The 20282-nt window shown below is 43.5% G+C and overlaps 1 protein-coding gene across 9 annotated transcripts in view; it reads left to right on the top strand.

Annotated features, from left to right (window-relative positions):
* The window catches only part of TCF12 (transcription factor 12), a 524272-nt gene that overhangs the window by 448535 nt on the left and 55455 nt on the right, over positions 1-20282 (top strand). For 5 of the 9 annotated variants that reach the window (XM_063926156.1, XM_063926155.1, XM_063926154.1 and 2 more), the window contains 3 exons: positions 799-877; positions 18626-18699; positions 20103-20174. In XM_063926156.1, coding sequence (XP_063782226.1) covers positions 799-877; positions 18626-18699; positions 20103-20174 — 225 coding nt within the window. The remainder of the gene's footprint in view (positions 1-798; positions 878-18625; positions 18700-20102; positions 20175-20282) is intronic. The other 4 variants (XM_063926163.1, XM_063926157.1, XM_063926161.1 and 1 more) reach the window with 1 other exon arrangement.

The raw sequence follows: 20282 nt of genomic DNA on the forward strand, positions 1-20282 counted from the left end.
GAGCAGCTACTTGGTCAGGAGCAAATACGTTTGTAAAATTCTACAAAATTGATATCCTGGTTGAGGAGGACCTGGAGTTCTCTCATTTGGTGCTGCAGAGTCATCCGCACTCTCCCGCCCGTTTGGGAGCTTTGGTATAATCCCCATGGTCCTTACGGAGTCCCCAGCATCCACTTAGGACGTTAGAGAAAATAAGAATTTACTTACCGATAATTCTATTTCTCATAGTCCGTAGTGGATGCTGGGCGTCCATCCCAAGTGCGGATTGTCTGCAATACTGGTACATAGTTATTGTTACCAAAAAATCGGGTTATTGCTGTAGTGAGCCATCTTTTCTAGAGGCTCCTCTGTTATCATGCTGTTAACTGGGTTCAGATCACAAGTTGTACGGTGTGATTGGTGTGGCTGGTATGAGTCTTACCCGGGATTCAAAATCCTTCCTTATTGTGTACGCTCGTCCGGGCACAGTATCCTTACTGAGGCTTGGAGGAGGGTCATAGGGGGAGGAGCCAGTGCACACCAGATAGTCCTAAAGCTTTCTTTAGATGTGCCCAGTCTCCTGCGGAGCCGCTATTCCCCATGGTCCTTACGGAGTCCCCAGCATCCACTACGGACTATGAGAAATAGAATTATCGGTAAGTAAATTCTTATTTTTTTTACTCGCTGGTGTCCTAAATTACATCTGTTGCCTTCATTTCTAATTTGCTTAAGGAATACCCACTACAATATTAGAAACCATTTGTTCCATACATTGCAATGTCTTGCTACAACCAATGCTTTTCTGTTGGGTTCTTTCAGATTTATTCTCCTGATCACACCAGCAGTAGTTTTCCATCAAATCCTTCAACCCCTGTTGGGTCTCCATCTCCACTGCCAGGTAAAAAAAATATTGTAAATAATGTTTCATGTTGGTTGCTTAAATTCTATGTACTTGGCATGTGGGAATGAACAGTTACATTACATTAGTACAGCCCATGTGCAGCCTAACTGCAATGTACAGTTATCCACATATCATTCTCGGGAAATTCAAATGAAAATATCTGCACACTTCTAGTGAAGTCACAGCCAATCACAAGCCGTTGTTGTAAAAGTGTGCTCCTTTCACTGCACACAGTGTTTACATGCCCATTAATATTCAGGAGCCATCTTCTGGGCAGGTATCAAGTATTCCCATCACTGAACTGGCAGACCGCTAAATCTTGAATATCTGATACAACATCGCTATAGCAAACAGTAAATATGGCATGACTGTTTTGTAATATGTTGCTGATTGATCACGATTCATATATTTTAAGGCAATTATGAAAGGTCTTTGTAAAATAAATATTTTCTATGACTGGTGCTATAATGTGAGTACATTTTCCAAATGTAAAATTTGCAACCTGAAACGGGCCCTAATAAGACTCTTGTCCAGGTCAAACCTGCCATGGTGGTGCTATTGTTAATGTTTGTCAGTGCATGTAGGACTTTATTGGCCATTTAGTTTTTGCCAAACTAATTTAGTATTCCTTTGTAACCATGTTTTTCTGATTGTTCCCCAATATGTTTTTATTTCAAAATACTTTTCAGTGCACATGGTTTTGTCCATTAGAGAACAAATTTGCTGCTGCAATCAGGTCTGAATTAGGCCCATGGTCCAATCACACTGGCCACTGGAGTGCTTGTAGATATAATATATATAGACAAAAATAAATAATAAATGCTTCCTAGGAATGGTTAAAGGGTTATTACAGTATACGGAAGGTAAAAGAAAATACTGTATGGTGAATAAATGATAGCAGTGGTTTTCTAGATGTTTAGAACATAGAGTAACTATATGCTGAGTTATACCCCTTTTACACTCGCACTCCCGGGTCACTCCCGGGATGCTTCCCGGGATGCATTCCCGGGAGTGACCCCTTTCACACTGCACTAAGACCTGGGATGGACCCGGGACAGCCCCATTTACACTGATCCCGGGATATCCCTATAATTCAGGTGCTGGGGGCGGAGCTGGAGGCGGAGCCAAAGGCAGTGGGGCATGAAAAGGAGAGATGGACACATTGGAGCACCCTCATCGATGGCTACCATCGATAGTCATGTAATCACTAACCATCGATGGTTAAAAAAATATATATATATATTAAAAATAAAAATATATATGTGATCATCTCCCATCGATGATTTTAAGCATCAGTGCTTCATTCCCGGGCAGCTCAGTCTGTTAAGCAAACTTGGGGAAGGAGGACGAGAGTCGAAGAGCCGTCATCATTATAAAGATGAGGTCTCCGGCAAGGCGAATGGGCTCTGAAAGATGACACCATCTTTTCTGAGCCCAAGAAAGCTCCAATCCGAGGCCTTTTAACAGTCCCGGGATAGTGAATCCCGGGACGGGCCCTTTCACACTACACAGCTTCCCGGGACCAACCCTGGACGAGACCTGGGTTGAAATCCCGGGATGCTCGTCCCGGGAAATTGACCCTGTACCCTTTCACACTGACAAAAATCCCGGGATGATGCGCGTTCACGTGCAATATCCCGGGATTTTCATGCGAGTGTAAAAGGGGTATCAATCACCCCATTGAAACCAAATGAAAATGTTAAACTCTTTCCCAGGAGATCACAGAGCAAATCTTTGAGTAACATTTCATTTATAACCACTTTTAGAAGATAATAAAAGGAGAAAGTAAATCTAGCCTTTCTCTTGGGAAGGGTCCCATGTTATCTTAAAAATGTGACCTTCAAATTCTAGTGGCTTTTATTTCTTTGTAATTTCTCTATGTCCAGCACTCTCCTTTTCTGCATGTAAGATAGCCTTTGTACTGATTATGCACTGGCTATATCTGTATTTCCTTAATTATTAATAACTTCGGAAGCTGTGCTGAATACTTGTATGTATAATAGTTATCTGATGTATGAATAACGGACTGTGGGTGACTGGCTGCTTCTGCACTCCCACTTCAGCTGTCTAGTAAAATGTGAACAGCTGCTCTGCTCAGACATGATACTTGAAGCTACAGTGACATTTTCTATTTTCCAATGTAAAAAACTAAGTCGGTGTGATGTAATATAAATCCCTCCTGACTTGTCACAATACATTAATTGCACAACTTGTATAAGAGCTTTGGAGGTTTATTTTTACGAACCCTATTTGTGTATGACCGGTGTCCATTGGCCTAGTCTCATCACTTAAAATAAAAAATTGTCAGTGGTCAGAGTTATGTGTGTGTATGTAGTTACATACATCTATCTATACACACACTATATTGGCAAAAGTTATTGGACACTGACAGCAAATAGATCATGCCCATTACACATTATGTCACGCGCCGTAACGCCCATTACACGTTATGTCACGCGCCGTAACGCCCATTACACATTATGCCATGCGTCGTAACGTTTATTACACGTTATGCCACGCGTCGTAATGCCCATTACACGTTATGCCACACATGCCATACACTGTAATGCCCATTACACATTATGCCACATACAGTTATGCACCTGACACTATTTTATGGCCCACACACAATAATGTCCCTTACAACTTATGCCCCACACCATGGCTTCTGTTCTTTGCCAGGGGTCTCATGCTCGTTGTCAGGGGTTCCGTGCTTGTTGCCAGGGGTTTCCAGCTCATTGCCAGGGATCCTGCCTCCCGCCGGCACCATGACTGCAGCAGGCGCTGTGGGCTGCGTGGGTGCTCGCTGCAGCTGACACCATTGACTGAGACAGTCAGATGCTAGTGGTCCCACTTGACCTCTAGCGTCTGGAGGAGAGCAGGGAGACGGATGCTTGAGGTCAAGGTGGACCTCTAGCGTCTGACTGTCTCCCTCAATGGAGTCTCCTCCAGCCCACGGCGCCTGGTGCAGGCGGGCGCCAGCCCTGCTTGCCCACACGTAGAACTGCTCTTGATATAAAATTGTAAGGGGTGTATTGTGTCCAACATGCATGCGTAGTGGAAGTCTGTATGGGGATTGCTCATCCACTGGCTCCCATTGCAAGGGAGACTGGACAGACCTAGCAACGGACTAGAAGGAGATGGGGCAGAGAAGAGTATAGAGTAGGGTGCTAGTTCGGACAGCGGCGTTGGGTATAGTGTGGAGAAGACCCAGATCCTTTTACTAGTGTGTATGTATGTATATATGTGTATATACAGGTTGAGTCTCCCTTATCCAAAATGCTTGGGACCAGAGGTATTTTGGATATGGGATTTTTCCGTATTTTGGAATAATTGCATACCATAATGAGATATCATGGCGAAGGGACCCAAGTCTAAGCACAGAATGCATTTATGTTACATATACACCTTATACACACAGCCTGAAGGTAATTTTAGCCAATATTTTTTATAACTTTGTGCATTAAACAAAGTGTGTCTACATTTACACAATTCAGTTATGTTTCATATACACCTTATACACACAGCCTGAAGGTCATTTAATACAATATTATTAATAACTTTGAGTAATAAAGAAAGTTTGTGTACATTGAGCCATCAAAAAACAAAGGTTTCACTATCTCACTCTCACTCAAAAAAGTCCGTATTTCGGAATATTCCGTATTTCGGAATATTTGGATATGGGATACTCAACCTGTATATATATATATATATATATATATATATATTATGTGTATATGTATGTATATATATATATGTGTGTGTGTATATATATATATATATAGTTATAGTCCTGGATGAAGGTGCTCATGGGGCACCGAAACAGCTGTTGACACCATGCTGATGCTTACCGGAATTTGCGGGACTTGGCTTGATTATTGACCACCCTGGCAGGCTTGTATACCCTTATGATTGTCCTGGCTCCGGATACATGCACTTTATATGGAGCTATGTGAACTTTTTCTGAATGTTTAATAAATGTTTTTTTTTTAAGCTGTACTTTGGATGTGCGGGCTCTTTGTCACAGACTGCATTTACCATATTATGTGCCGGCACTCCAATCTTTACTATTTATGTGTGCGACCAGTTCTTTTATTTATATATATATATATATATATATATATATATATATATATATATATATAATGTATATGTGTGTGTTGGTACTATTTTTTTTTTAAACTATTGTGTGCTAGGTGATTAGTTCTGTCAGTATGCAAGCTGAAAGCTTCACAGTATGTCCTAATAAAATAAACATCCTGCTCTTTGTTAATGACATGAGTAGTCTTAAATTAAACAGAATATTTTGTGGTCTCTCTGCAAATAAACAATAGCATACAGGCAAGTGCATCATTAAATGCTATCTTCTAATTGTGCCTGTGCTCCGTGTTTAACAGTTAATTTCCCACTTTTTCTAAGAATCACACTGTTACTACCATCCCCTGCTTTCTCTATGCTAAGAAATGGTTGCGAAGTGTGTGCTAATTGTTGCAATGTATAATAAAGTATCCGTTGTTCCATAAGATTATACCTATAGTTATCTGTGATACATTTTGGGGTCATTTTCTGAGACCCTGCCAATTGTGTAAAAGTAAATGTGGGAAGTAAAGTAAAATATTTCTGTGGATATACAATTTCTTCCGAATTTAATGGCCATAAAATATATTTAATCCAGAATGCTATGGGTAAAAACCTTGTTTCTTACAGAAATATAAAATGTGTGTAGATTACATAATATATTACAGGTTGTGTATCCCTTATCCAAAATGCTTGGGACCAGAAGTATTTTGGATATTGGATTTTTCAGTTTTTTGGAATAATTGCATACCATAATGAGATATCGTGGCAATGAGACCCAAGTCTAAGCACAGAATGCATTTATGTTTCTTATGCACACAGCCTGAAGGTCATTTTAGCCAATATTTTAAATAACTTTGTGCATTAAACAAAGTGTGTGTACATACACACAATTAATTTATGTTTCATATACACCTTATACACACTGGCCTGAAGGTCATTTTAGCCAATATTTTTAATAACTTTGTGCATTAAACAAAGTGTGTGTACATACACACAATTAATTTATGTTTCATATACACCTTATACACACAGCCTGAAGGTCATATAATACAATATGTTTAATAACTTTGTGTATTAAACAAAGTTTGTGTACATTGAGCCATCAGAAAACAAAGGTTTCACTATCTCACTCTCAATCAAAAAAATCTGTATTTCGAAATATTTGGATATGGGATACTCAACCTGTATTATCATCCTTTATATTGCGCCACAAGGATTCCGCAGCATCTTACAAAGTACATAACAATGGTGAATCACATTACAAGACAAAGCAAAAAGAGTACATGGTTTATAAACAGTGCTGCATCAGTGGTCATAGGACTCAAATAATCAGCATGGTGGCAGAAACCAGTGGTTAGGTTCCATTGAAGGGGGCGTGGCATAGATGATAGTATTAGTATGGAAGAGGACCCCGCTTGTGAGAGCTTACATTGTAAAGGGGAGAGGCAGACACATGAGTGACACATGTGGTAGACAGTGAGCAAGCGACAGAGGGTTAGACTGAGAGATTGCTGGGTTTGGTGAAGAAGTGGGTCTCGAGTCCGTATGAAGTTTTGTAGAGAGGTGGACAGTCTGATAGGGAGAGGGAGCGCCACAGCCAAAATCTTGGAAACTGGAATGGGAGGAAGTAATCCGTTGGCAGGAGAGGGAACATTGATTTAAGGAGCAAATAGGGCGAGGCAGTAGTGTTTAGCGTGATGAGTTGAGAGATGTAAATCTAACAGGAATGGGTGCAGGTTTTGTAAGTGAGTGTGAGAAGCTTGAATTGGGTTCCGAAGGGGAAGGTGAGCCAATGTAGGGCTTGTAGGAGATGGAAGATGGGCATAGTATGTTTGGAGAGGAAGATAAGCTGGGCAGCAACATGGAGAACAGATTAAAATGGAGAGAGGTTGACGTGAGGGAGGCCATATAGGAGGAGGTTACAGTAGTCCAATCTAGAGATGACCAGTGAGTGGATGAGGGTTTTACCAGCATCTAGGACGAGAAAGGGTCTGATTCTGGAGATATTTTTGAGATGGAAGTGGCAGGACTGTGAAAGGTACTGAATGTGTAGTTTGATGGAAGTCAATGATAACACCAAGACAGCACACTTGGGGGCTAGAGGAGATGGTTGTGCTGTCAATAGATAATTAAATTGTGGGAATTAAGGTTATGCGGGAGGGTGGGAAGATAATTAGCTCAGTCTTAGACATGTTTAGTTTAAGAAAGCACTGGGACCTTTGGGAAGCGATGATAGAAGAGACTGAAATATGAGCGAGAATAGAGTGGGAGAGGCCAAGAGAGGAAAGTTAGATCTGCGTATCATCAGCGTAGAGATGATGGCGGTCAGAAGAGAAAGACGAGGTATAGAGGAAGAAAAGGAGATGTCCAAGAGCAGAACCTTGGGGAACACCAACTGTTAGTGGAAGTGGGGTTGAAGTAGAGTAATGAGAGGAAACGGTCAAAGAGGTAGGAGGACAGACAGGAGAGGGCAGTATCACGTAGACCAAGTGAGTGAAGGATTCGCAGTAGGAAAAGGTGGTCCACAGAGTCAAAAGCAGCATAGAGTTCAAAGAGAATGAGCAGAGAGTAGTGGCTCTCGTAAGGACCGTTTCAGGGGAGATGACGGAAGCCAGACTGAAATGGGTCAAGCAGGGAGTGTGAGGAAAGAAAGGCATTTGTAAATAATGTGTTCAAGGAGTTTGGCGGCAAAGGGGAGGAGAGAGATGGGACTGTAGTTGGAGTAAGTGTTCGGTCAAGGGTAGGTTTTTTTAAGAATTGGGGAGACAAGAGCATGTTTGAATGCAGCAGGGACAATACCTGATGGGAGGGAATTATTGAAGCGTTGGGCAAGATGGGAAGAAGCAGAGGTAAAGAGGCAGCGGAGAAGGTGTGAGAGGATAGGGTGGAGAGTGGAGACCAAATTAGGGCCATGACTTCCTCTCCATATACAGGGGAAAAAGAAAGTCACAGTTGGTTACATGAATGACAAGTGGTAGGCTATGAAGTGAGGAGGGGGAGTGCTGAGGGTTTGGTGGGATGTGATGTGCTGACCTATGTAATTTTAGATGTGAGGTAGGTGGCAAAGTCAAGAGCAGTGAGGGAGGAGGGGGTGGGCAGAGTAGGGAGTTCAAGGTGGAAAAGAGACACCGGGGCTTTGAAGACCGAGAGGAGATGAGGCTTTTGAAATATGACTTTAGAAAGGGAAAAGGCAGCACTGTAGTATGAGAGCATAAATTTGAACTGGGGCAGTCTGCCGTAGAGTGTGATTTCCTCCACTGTCACTTGGCAGTACGTGAACATTTTTGCAGGTATCTGTTGCATTTTGAAATGCCAGGGTTGAAATGCAGAGCTGTGAAGGTGAATAGTGGTCGCTGGAGCAACAGAGTCAAGAACAGAAGTAAGGGAGACATTGTATAGCAGGGATGGGGAACCTTCGGTCCTCCAGCTGTTGTTGAACTACACATACCAGCATGCTTTGCTACAGTTTTGCTATTTGGCTATACTAAAACTGTTGCAGGGCATGCTGGGATGTGTAGTTCAACAACAGCTGGAGGACCGAGGGTTCCCCATCCCTGTTGTATAGGGAAGGGGTTTGTTCAGGGCAGGAGAGACAGAAGTGAGTTGACTAGGGAGGATAAGGATGCAGTGTTGATAGACTCAATGTTCCGCTTAGTAATGGTATCCTTAGAGAAGGTGGGGAAGGAGAGGGGGATAGATTAAAGACAGAAGGTGATGGTCTGAGAGGGGGAATGGGGAATTGGTGTAGTCTGAAATATCACACCGGTGGGTGAAGACCAGATTAAGTAAGTGCCCAAATGATGATGTGAGTGTAAGGAGTTGAGAGGCAGTGGATTCTGTGGGGTCATCTATTGGGATATTGAAGTCATCTAGGATAATGGAGGGAAGATCTGAAGAGAGGATGCGAGGGAGGGCAAGGGGGGCGGTAATTGACAGCTTACTCTTAAGGTAAACAGGCATATAGCATGAACCTCAAATGTAGGGACAGTTCGAATGTATGGGTTGGTGGAAGTAACCATAGGATAGAATGAACCAAACACCACCACCACAGCGACCCCCAGGCCTCAATGTGTGCGTGAATGTAAGACTTCCAGAGGAAAGCGCAGCAGCAGAAGTGGGGTTAGCGGGAGTAATCCAGATTTCACTGATGGGTAGGAAACTCAGGGAGCTGGTGATTAAGATGTCATGGGTGTGGTCCAGTTTATTACAGACAGATCTGGCATTCTAGAGAGCACAGGAGCGAGGTTCAGTGTTTGTCGGTGAGATGTGAATGGCATTATCAGGGTTGCTGTAGTATTGGGGTGAGATTCATTTAGACGGCTGAGATGTGTAGGGATGGTGGGAATTATTTGAGCTAGGAAGGTACACTACAGGTAGTGGGTAGGGTAGGGCACTTTGATGTTATGTGGATGCAAGTCAGGTGAGATTACCGGGAGAGGAAGGAGAGAGCAGGGCTTAGTGGTGTAGTAGTAGGACCATGGTGGGAGACAAGTGAATAAGATAGAGATGAGCGCCTGAAATTTTTCGGGTTTTGTGTTTTGGTTTTGGGTTCGGTTCCGCGGCCGTGTTTTGGGTTCGAACGCGTTTTGGCAAAACCTCACCGAATTATTTTTGTCGGATTCGGGTGTGTTTTGGATTCGGGTGTTTTTTTCCAAAAACACTAAAAAACAGCTTAAATCATAGAATTTGGGGGTCATTTTGATCCCAAAGTATTATTAACCTCAAAAACCATAATTTACACTCCTTTTCAGTCTATTCTGAATACCTCACACCTCACAATATTATTTTTAGTCCTAAAATTTGCACCGAGGTCGCTGTGTGAGTAAGATAAGCGACCCTAGTGGCCGACACAAACACCGGGCCCATCTAGGAGTGGCACTGCAGTGTCACGCAGGATGTCCCTTCCAAAAAACCCTCCCCAAACAGCACATGACGCAAAGAAAAAAAGAGGCGCAATGAGGTAGCTGTGTGAGTAAGATTAGCGACCCTAGTGGCCGACACAAACACCGGGCCCATCTAGGAGTGGCACTGCAGTGTCACGCAGGATGGCCCTTCCAAAAAACCCTCCCCAAACAGCACATGACGCAAAGAAAAAAAGAGGCGCAATGAGGTAGCTGACTGTGTGAGTAAGATTAGCGACCCTAGTGGCCGACACAAACACCGGGCACATCTAGGAGTGGCACTGCAGTGTCACGCAGGATGTCCCTTCCAAAAAACCCTCCCCAAACAGCACATGACGCAAAGAAAAAAAGAGGCGCAATGAGGTAGCTGTGTGAGTAAGATTAGCGACCCTAGTGGCCGACACAAACACCGGGCACATCTAGGAGTGGCACTGCAGTGTCACGCAGGATGTCCCTTCCAAAAAACCCTCCCCAAACAGCACATGACGCAAAGAAAAAAAGAGGCGCAATGAGGTAGCTGTGTGAGTAAGATTAGCGACCCTAGTGGCCGACACAAACACCGGGCCCATCTAGGAGTGGCACTGCAGTGTCACGCAGGATGTCCCTTCCAAAAAACCCTCCCCAATCAGCACATGATGCAAAGAAAAAGAAAAGAAAAAAGAGGTGCAAGATGGAATTATCCTTGGGCCCTCCCACCCACCCTTATGTTGTATAAACAAAACAGGACATGCACACTTTAACCAACCCATCATTTCAGTGACAGGGTCTGCCACACGACTGTGACTGATATGACGGGTTGGTTTGGACCCCCCCCAAAAAAGAAGCAATTAATCTCTCCTTGCACAAACTGGCTCTACAGAGGCAAGATGTCCACCTCATCTTCACCCTCCGATATATCACCGTGTACATCCCCCTCCTCACAGATTATCAATTCGTCCCCACTGGAATCCACCATCTCAGCTCCCTGTGTACTTTGTGGAGGCAATTGCTGCTGGTCAATGTCTCCGCGGAGGAATTGATTATAATTCATTTTAATGAACATCATCTTCTCCACATTTTCTGGATGTAACCTCGTACGCCGATTGCTGACAAGGTGAGCGGCGGCACTAAACACTCTTTCGGAGTACACACTTGTGGGAGGGCAACTTAGGTAGAATAAAGCCAGTTTGTGCAAGGGCCTCCAAATTGCCTCTTTTTCCTGCCAGTATAAGTACGGACTGTGTGACGTGCCTACTTGGATGCGGTCACTCATATAATCCTCCACCATTCTATCAATGTTGAGAGAATCATATGCAGTGACAGTAGACGACATGTCCGTAATCGTTGTCAGGTCCTTCAGTCCGGACCAGATGTCAGCATCAGCAGTCGCTCCAGACTGCCCTGCATCACCGCCAGCGGGTGGGCTCGGAATTCTGAGCCTTTTCCTCGCACCCCCAGTTGCGGGAGAATGTGAAGGAGGAGATGTTGACAGGTCGCGTTCCGCTTGACTTGACAATTTTGTCACCAGCAGGTCTTTCAACCCCAGCAGACCTGTGTCTGCCGGAAAGAGAGATCCAAGGTAGGCTTTAAATCTAGGATCGAGCACGGTGGCCAAAATGTAGTGCTCTGATTTCAACAGATTGACCACCCGTGAATCCTTGTTAAGCGAATTAAGGGCTGCATCCACAAGTCCCACATGCCTAGCGGAATCGCTCCGTGTTAGCTCCTCCTTCAATGCCTCCAGCTTCTTCTGCAAAAGCCTGATGAGGGGAATGACCTGACTCAGGCTGGCAGTGTCTGAACTGACTTCACGTGTGGCAAGTTCAAAGGGCATCAGAACCTTGCACAACGTTGAAATCATTCTCCACTGCACTTGAGACAGGTGCATTCCACCTACTATATCGTGCTCAATTGTATAGGCTTGAATGGCCTTTTGCTGCTCCTCCAACCTCTGAAGCATATAGAGGGTTGAATTCCACCTCGTTACCACTTCTTGCTTCAGATGATGGCAGGGCAGGTTCAGTAGTTTTTGGTGGTGCTCCAGTTTTCTGTACGTGGTGCCTGTACGCCGAAAGTGTCCCGCAATTCTTCTGGCCACCGACAGCATCTCTTGCACGCCCCTGTCGTTTTTTAAAAAATTCTGCACCACCAAATTCAAGGTATGTGCAAAACATGGGACGTGCTGGAATTGGCCCAGATTTAATGCACACACAATATTGCTGGCGTTGTCCGATGCCACAAATCCACAGGAGAGTCCAATTGGGGTAAGCCATTCCGCGATGATCTTCCTCAGTTGCCGTAAGAGGTTTTCAGCTGTGTGCGTATTCTGGAAAGCGGTGATACAAAGCGTAGCCTGCCTAGGAAAGAGTTGGCGTTTGCGAGATGCTGCTACTGGTGCCGCCGCTGCTGTTCTTGCGGCGGGAGTCCATACATCTACCCAGTGGGCTGTCACAGTCATATAGTCCTGACCCTGCCCTGCTCCACTTGTCCACATGTCCGTGGTTAAGTGGACATTGGGTACAGCTGCATTTTTTAGGACACTGGTGACTCTTTTTCTGAGGTCTGTGTACATTTTCGGTATCGCCTGCCTAGAGAAATGGAACCTAGATGGTATTTGGTACCGGGGACACAGTACCTCCAACAAGTCTCTAGTTGGCTCTGCAGTAATGATGGATACCGGAACCACGTTTCTCACCACCCAGGATGCCAAGGCCTCAGTTATCCGCTTTGCAGTAGGATGACTGCTGTGATATTTCATCTTCCTCGCAAAGGACTGTTGAACAGTCAATTGCTTACTGGAAGTAGTACAAGTGGGCTTACGACTTCCCCTCTGGGATGACCATCGACTCCCAGCGGCAACAACAGCAGCGCCAGCAGCAGTAGGCGTTACACGCAAGGATGCATCGGAGGAATCCCAGGCAGGAGAGGACTCGTCAGACTTGCCAGTGACATGGCCTGCAGGACTATTGGCATTCCTGGGGAAGGAGGAAATTGACACTGAGGGAGTTGGTGGGGTGGTTTGCGTGAGCTTGGTTACAAGAGGAAGGGATTTACTGGTCAGTGGACTGCTTCCGCTGTCACCCAAAGTTTTTGAACTTGTCACTGACTTATTATGAATGCGCTGCAGGTGACGTATAAGGGAGGATGTTCCGAGGTGGTTAACGTCCTTACCCCTACTTATTACAGCTTGACAAAGGGAACACACGGCTTGACACCTGTTGTCCACATTTCTGGTGAAATACCTCCACACCGAAGAGCTGATTTTTTTGGTATTTTCACCTGGCATGTCAACGGCCATATTCCTCCCACGGACAACAGGTGTCTCCCCGGGTGCCTGACTTAAACAAACCACCTCACCATCAGAATCCTCCTGGTCAATTTCCTCCCCAGCGCCAGCAACACCCATATCCTCCTCATCCTGGTGTACTTCAACACTGACATCTTCAATCTGACTATCAGGAACTGGACTGCGGGTGCTCCTTCCAGCACTTGCAGGGGGCGTGCAAATGGTGGAAGGCGCATGCTCTTCACGTCCAGTGTTGGGAAGGTCAGGCATCGCAACCGACACAATTGGACTCTCCTTGTGGATTTGGGATTTCAAAGAACGCACAGTTCTTTGCGGTGCTTTTGCCAGCTTGAGTCTTTTCAGTTTTCTAGCGAGAGGCTGAGTGCTTCCATCCTCATGTGAAGCTGAACCACTAGCCATGAACATAGGCCAGGGCCTCAGCCGTTCCTTGCCACTCCGTGTGGTAAATGGCATATTGGCAAGTTTACGCTTCTCCTCCGACAATTTTATTTTAGGTTTTGGAGTCCTTTTTTTTCTGATATTTGGTGTTTTGGATTTGACATGCTCTGTACTATGACATTGGGCATCGGCCTTGGCAGACGACGTTGCTGGCATTTCATCGTCTCGGCCATGACTAGTGGCAGCAGCTTCAGCACGAGGTGGAAGTGGATCTTGATCTTTCCCTAATTTTGGAACCTCAACTTTTTTGTTCTCCATATTTTATAGGCAGAACTAAAAGGCACCTCAGGTAAACAATGGAGATGGATGGATTGGATACTAGTATACAATTATGGACGGACTGCCACGGTTAGGTGGTATAAAAAAACCACGGTTAGGTGGTATATAATACAATTATGGATGGACGGACTGCCTGCCGAGTGCCGACACAGAGGTAGCCACAGCCGTGAACTACCGCACTGTACACTGGTTGATAAAGAGATAGTAGTATACTCGTAACAACTAGTATGACGACGGTATAAAGAATGGAAAAAAAACCACGGTTAGGTGGTATATATTATAATACAATTATGGTTGGACGGACTGCCTGCTGAGTGCCGACACAGAGGTAGCCACAGCCGTGAACTACCGCACTGTACACTGGTTGATAAAGAGATAGTAGTATACTCGTAACAACTAGTATGACGACGGTATAAAGAATGAAAAAAAAACCACGGTTAGGTGGTATATATTATAATACAATTATGGTTGGACGGACTGCCTGCCGAGTGCCGACACAGAGGTAGCCACAGCCGTGAACTACCGCACTGTACACTGGTTGATAAAGAGATAGTAGTATACTCGTAACAACTAGTATGACGACGGTATAAAGAATGAAAAAAAAACCACGGTTAGGTGGTATATATTATAATACAATTATGGATGGACGGACTGCCTGCCGAGTGCCGACACAGAGGTAGCCACAGCCGTGAACTACCGCACTGTACACTGGTTGATAAAGAGATAGTAGTATACTCGTAACAACTAGTATGACGACGGTATAAAGAATGAAAAAAAAACCACGGTTAGGTGGTATATATTATAATACAATTATGGTTGGACGGACTGCCTGCCGAGTGCCGACACAGAGGTAGCCACAGCCGTGAACTACCGCACTGTACACTGGTTGATAAAGAGATAGTAGTATACTCGTAACAACTAGTATGACGACGGTATAAAGAATGAAAAAAAAACCACGGTTAGGTGGTATATAATACAATTATGGTTGGACGGACTGCCTGCCGAGTGCCGACACAGAGGTAGCCACAGCCGTGAACTACCGCACTGTACACTGGTTGATAAAGAGATAGTAGTATACTCGTAACAACTAGTATGACGACGGTATAAAGAATGAAAAAAAAACCACGGTTAGGTGGTATATATTATAATACAATTATGGTTGGACGGACTGCCTGCCGAGTGCCGACACAGAGGTAGCCACAGCCGTGAACTACCGCACTGTACACTGGTTGATAAAGAGATAGTAGTATACTCGTAACAACTAGTGTGACGACGGTATAAAGAATGAAAAAAAAACCACGGTTAGGTGGTATATATTATAATACAATTATGGATGGACGGACTGCCTGCCGAGTGCCGACACAGAGGTAGCCACAGCCGTGAACTACCGCACTGTACACTGGTTGATAAAGAGATAGTAGTATACTCGTAACAACTAGTATGACGACGGTATAAAGAATGAAAAAAAAAACACGGTTAGGTGGTATATAATACAATTATGGTTGGACGGACTGCCTGCCGAGTGCCGACACAGAGGTAGCCACAGCCGTGAACTACCGCACTGTACACTGGTTGATAAAGAGATAGTAGTATACTCGTAACAACTAGTATGACGACGGTATAAAGAATGAAAAAAAAACCACGGTTAGGTGGTATATATTATAATACAATTATGGATGGACGGACTGCCTGCCGAGTGCCGACACAGAGGTAGCCACAGCCGTGAACTACCGCACTGTACTGTGTCTGCTGCTAATATAGACTGGTTGATAAAGAGATAGTATACAATACTACTAATATACTGGTGGTCAGGCACTGGTCACCACTAGTCACACTGGCAGTGGCACTCCTGCAGCAAAAGTGTGCACTGTTTAATTTTAATATAATATTATTTATCATGTACTCCTGGCTCCTGCTATAACAACCTGCAGTGCTCCCCAGTCTCCCCCACAATTATAAGCTTTATATACAATACATTGATGTGCAGCACACTGGGCTGAGCAGTGCACACAGACTGAGTCACTGTGTGACTGTGTATCGTTTTTTTCAGGCAGAGAACGGATATATTAAATAAAACAAACAACTGCACTGTCTCTGGTGGTCACTGGTCACTGTGGTCGTCAGTCACTAAACTCTGTCTGCACTCTCTTCTAATCTACAGTATCACAGCAATCTCTCTCTCTCTCTCTCTTCTAAATCTAATCTAAATGGAGAGGACGCCAGCCACGTCCTCTCCCTATCAATCTCAATGCACGTGTGAAAATGGCGGCGACGCGCGGCTCCTTATATAGAATCCGAGTCTCGCGAGAATCCGACAGCGTCATGATGACGTTCGGGCGCGCTCGGGTTAACCGAGCAAGGCGGGAAGATCCGAGTCGCTCGGACCCGTGAAAAAAAAAGTGAAGTTCGTGCGGGTTCGGATTCAAAGAAACCGAACCCGCTCATCTCTAGAATAAGAGTGGAGTAACGGTAGAGAAGGGAGAGGGTAGCAGATGGGTTGCAGGCAGAGAGGGGAGGGGAGAGAGAGGGTAGAAACAAGGGGGGATAGAGGCAGAAACAGGAGGCAGAATAAAGAGTGATGGGGTTGATTAAACATGGTCATGTAGTTAAAAGGGGGGAAGGAATCTGGAAATAGGAGTGGAGGCTGTATGAAAGACAGTGCAGTAGATTTGCAGAAATTCACAACAGTGGTTTATTATTAGGTGGAATAAATGTAATTTTTATGTGTGCAAAATTGATTATTAAAGTAGACATGTTGGAAGGTTGAGTAAGTGGGGGGGGGGGAGCAATGGTAATTCAGACAGAACTGTCAAGGGTATAATTGCAATATGACATTGGTACAGATATACCACAGGTTCTAAAACGTTGACGGCTTGGGGTCCTGAGGACCGAGTTTGAGAACCTATGAGATATGCATTAAGATATTTGTGATAATCCAGATGATTGAACAAATTGTGAGGGAAATGTCAGACAGGGGAGTTCAGTATTGAATGGTCAGGTAGTACAGACTGCATGTGTTAGTTATTGGGAGTGAATACAGACTGCAGGTGCTAGTTATGGGGAGTGAATTCACTTAACAAGTTTGAAAGCAGTCCATCTTTAGGGGTTGAGTATACGAGACTGGCGGTCAGCATACATGCGCCAGGATCCCAGCAGCGGGATGGTGGCAGGGGTGGGCGAGCGTAGTAAGCTCCTTGCGGGCTCGCTACGCCACAGGCTCTATTCCCACTCTATGGGTGTCGTGTTGGTCGGCATGCCGACCGTCAGAATTTTTCAGAAAATTTTAGAGCATGATCTACTGTATAGCGGTTATAATACAGGTTGAACCCGATGGACATTTTTGTCTTTTTTTCAATCTGATTAACTGTTACAATAAAATCCTGTCAAAAATGAGGGTTGAGGCTGCTTATAATGAAAAAAGTAGTTGCACATTACCTAAACAGTTATGTTATTTAAAACTGTGCTATTGAGACAAAGGCATCAGCATCTGTGGGAGCAGTACCTTCACATTGCCTAAAGTATATTTGCTGGCAAAGCCAATGCAGAATGAACACACAAATTGTTCAGTCATTATGGTGCATACTGTGTCATGTCATGAAGGGGTTATGAGACTTCTGAGAATAAGTGAAGTGACACTGACATGTGGACATTTGTTTGTCAGTTCATCCCAAGTGATTTATTGATTGATTAGGAAGATTCACCTGATGTGGTAAATTAGAACTTGTGCAGCAAGAGGATCATTGTGAGTGATGAGCGGCAGCAGCTGCTAAATCAAACACTGCCAAACTGAACTCCTGAATCAACACATCTAATGAGGAAGGCTTCATACACCGTTACACGTTCAAATGGTTTCTTACCACTATCTAGTACAGAGAGCACACTGTTCATCTGCAGAAATATGCAACACTTTGTCTAGGTTTTTATATCCGTATTGAACACACCACAGGGATATCTGTTACCAAGCACTGTTTGTGACATTTGACACTGTTCCTTTTCTCTAAATGGTGTTTACAGAGGATATTGAAGAGATCTTGTATAATTTGTGTATGGCAAACATGCTCTCCATTTATTTTATATGATGTTCATTTGTGAAATGCTCAACAAGGATATTTTTTTATAAACGCATTCCTCCTTTCACAGACACAGTTGTGATTGAAGAAACCTACCCATAGGCCTTTTTCTTTGATGTGCTTTCCTAGTTTTCATTGGTATATCTATAATTTATTAATGTTGATGCTGCATTATTCAGTGGGTGAGGTGATATGGAAAGTGGATTCTGAGCATGTAAATCATTTATGTCCTGTACCTCAGTGGGACGAGATATGTGTTCAGTTAGTAAACTTGTATTACTTATGCTGTAGAATATTTGGTGCAATTTCTGCCCTGCCAATTCGTTACCCTTCCTGCACTAGGCCTAACTTAAAGTGAAAACGTCTGCTACATGCAGTGAAGGCGCAATTTGCTAGGTTGAAACATGGTTCAGCCCATCACTTTGTACCCCATGGCTTCGGGATGCCATAAGTAACTAGTGAATTGATAAGCTGAATTTTGGTTAAGCCCTTAAAATGCCTTCCTCAACAGTGTGTAGATTAAAGGGTGTTTAGATAAATTCCTATGACAGAACTAAAATTCACAAATGATTAATTTATATATACATACATATGCTGTATATATATAAATATTGCTTAAATTATTGTAGACTCTACTTTAAGTTATACTTTTCCAAACATGCTGTAAGCCTTAACATCTCTTTATAAACAGGTGCCACCCAATGGTCTAGACAAGGAGGGCAAGCTCCTTCATCTCCGAGTTATGAAAACTCCCTCCACTCCTTGGTAAGAGAAATTGCATTGTTTTCGTACCCAAATTGTGCTTTTAAAGTTCTTACATTTTTCATGGCTGTCCGTTCATTGAGGAAATCAACCGTATGATGTTACAGATAAATTCTTTGCAAGCAAATGGCCTGGTTTGAGTGAACAATATAAAACACATAGGGTGTGTCTGTCACCATCTGTTCCCGGGTCATTAGACCTCTGTTTGAGAGACAGCTGCTTCTAAATTACTGTTAAGGGAGACCAGTATCCTTCCGTAAACCCAAAGCTAATTTTCAGCACTAGTGTATACTTTGTTTAAAGAATGAGATTTAAATACATTTTATTAAGTTGTTTTTGTGGACTTTAATCTGATAACTTAAAACTGCCGAGCTCTTCAATAATATACAAGTATTGCTTGAATTGCTATTACAATACTTACTAAACAGCGGGTTTTCAAAGCCGCTTATCTGTGGCTATCAACGCTGGATTTAAAACTGCATTCATAATGAACGTAAAAGATGCCTGATTCACCATTTATTACTATTGCTGTTTTAAATTCAGCTGTCAAAGGCATTGAGAATCTGTGTCTTTGAAAATCCGCTGTTTAGTAAATATACTTCCTGACCTCTAATGATCCACAGACAGAACAGGCATTTATTTTCTCCCCGCATCAATGGAGACCGCATTTGTGCAATGCTAACGTACTTTCCAAGCACATTACATTTTGTGTTCACAAACATTTTGACCTAAATAGATTGTTCCTAAGGCCTAAAAGATTGTTCCTAGGGCGCACCTTCACGTCTGTAAGACTAACGCAGAAATGTCAGAGTGATGTGCTTTATAATATAAAGCAAATATTTGACCAATTTTGTCTGCATTAATTACATTAGATCAGAGATTCCCAAACTCCACCATTACAGTCCAGGTTTTAAAGGATATCCATGCTTGAGTCCAGACTGTTAAATCAAATTGGCCGAGGTACTAATTAAGTCACCTATGCTCAAGCATGGATATTTTTAACTAAAACTTGAACTGTAACAATGAAGTTTGGGAAAATGCTGTATTAGATAAATGTTGTGATTACTTAATGTGTTCAAAGCATTCTTGTCTACCCCATGCTCTCTGAGCTGAAAGAGACTTGTTACACTGACTTGCACAGTTGAAGACTTTAGTCAGGGTAGAAAGTCAGCGCTTCATCCTTCGTGCCTCTTGTTTTGTGGAGTTGGCCCTCTTGACCAGCTTAAACTCCTTCAAGATTTTGTGTATTGGATTTTTGAATTCAGGATTTGTGAATCTTGCACTTCTCTACAATCCTGTGCTTTAACTAACAGTGAAAGATGTCACGCACTTCAGCTCTATTCTCCTCTTTTCTTTCATTAATCTTAACCTGTGCTCTGCTTCTTGTTCTGTCTTGACTTTGCCAGAAAAATCGGGTTGAGCAGCAACTTCACGAGCATTTGCAAGATGCTATGTCCTTCTTAAAGGATGTCTGTGAGGTAGTAGTATTTCTCTTTAGCTGGTGCCATGTGTATCAGTGCATCCCCTTACTGTTTTGTTTGGTTTTCTTAAGCTTTGCATGCTATACATTTCTTTAATATTAAATA

Source organism: Pseudophryne corroboree, chromosome 6 (assembly GCF_028390025.1).
Source record: "Pseudophryne corroboree isolate aPseCor3 chromosome 6, aPseCor3.hap2, whole genome shotgun sequence".
Classification (NCBI taxonomy): Eukaryota; Metazoa; Chordata; class Amphibia; order Anura; family Myobatrachidae; genus Pseudophryne; species Pseudophryne corroboree.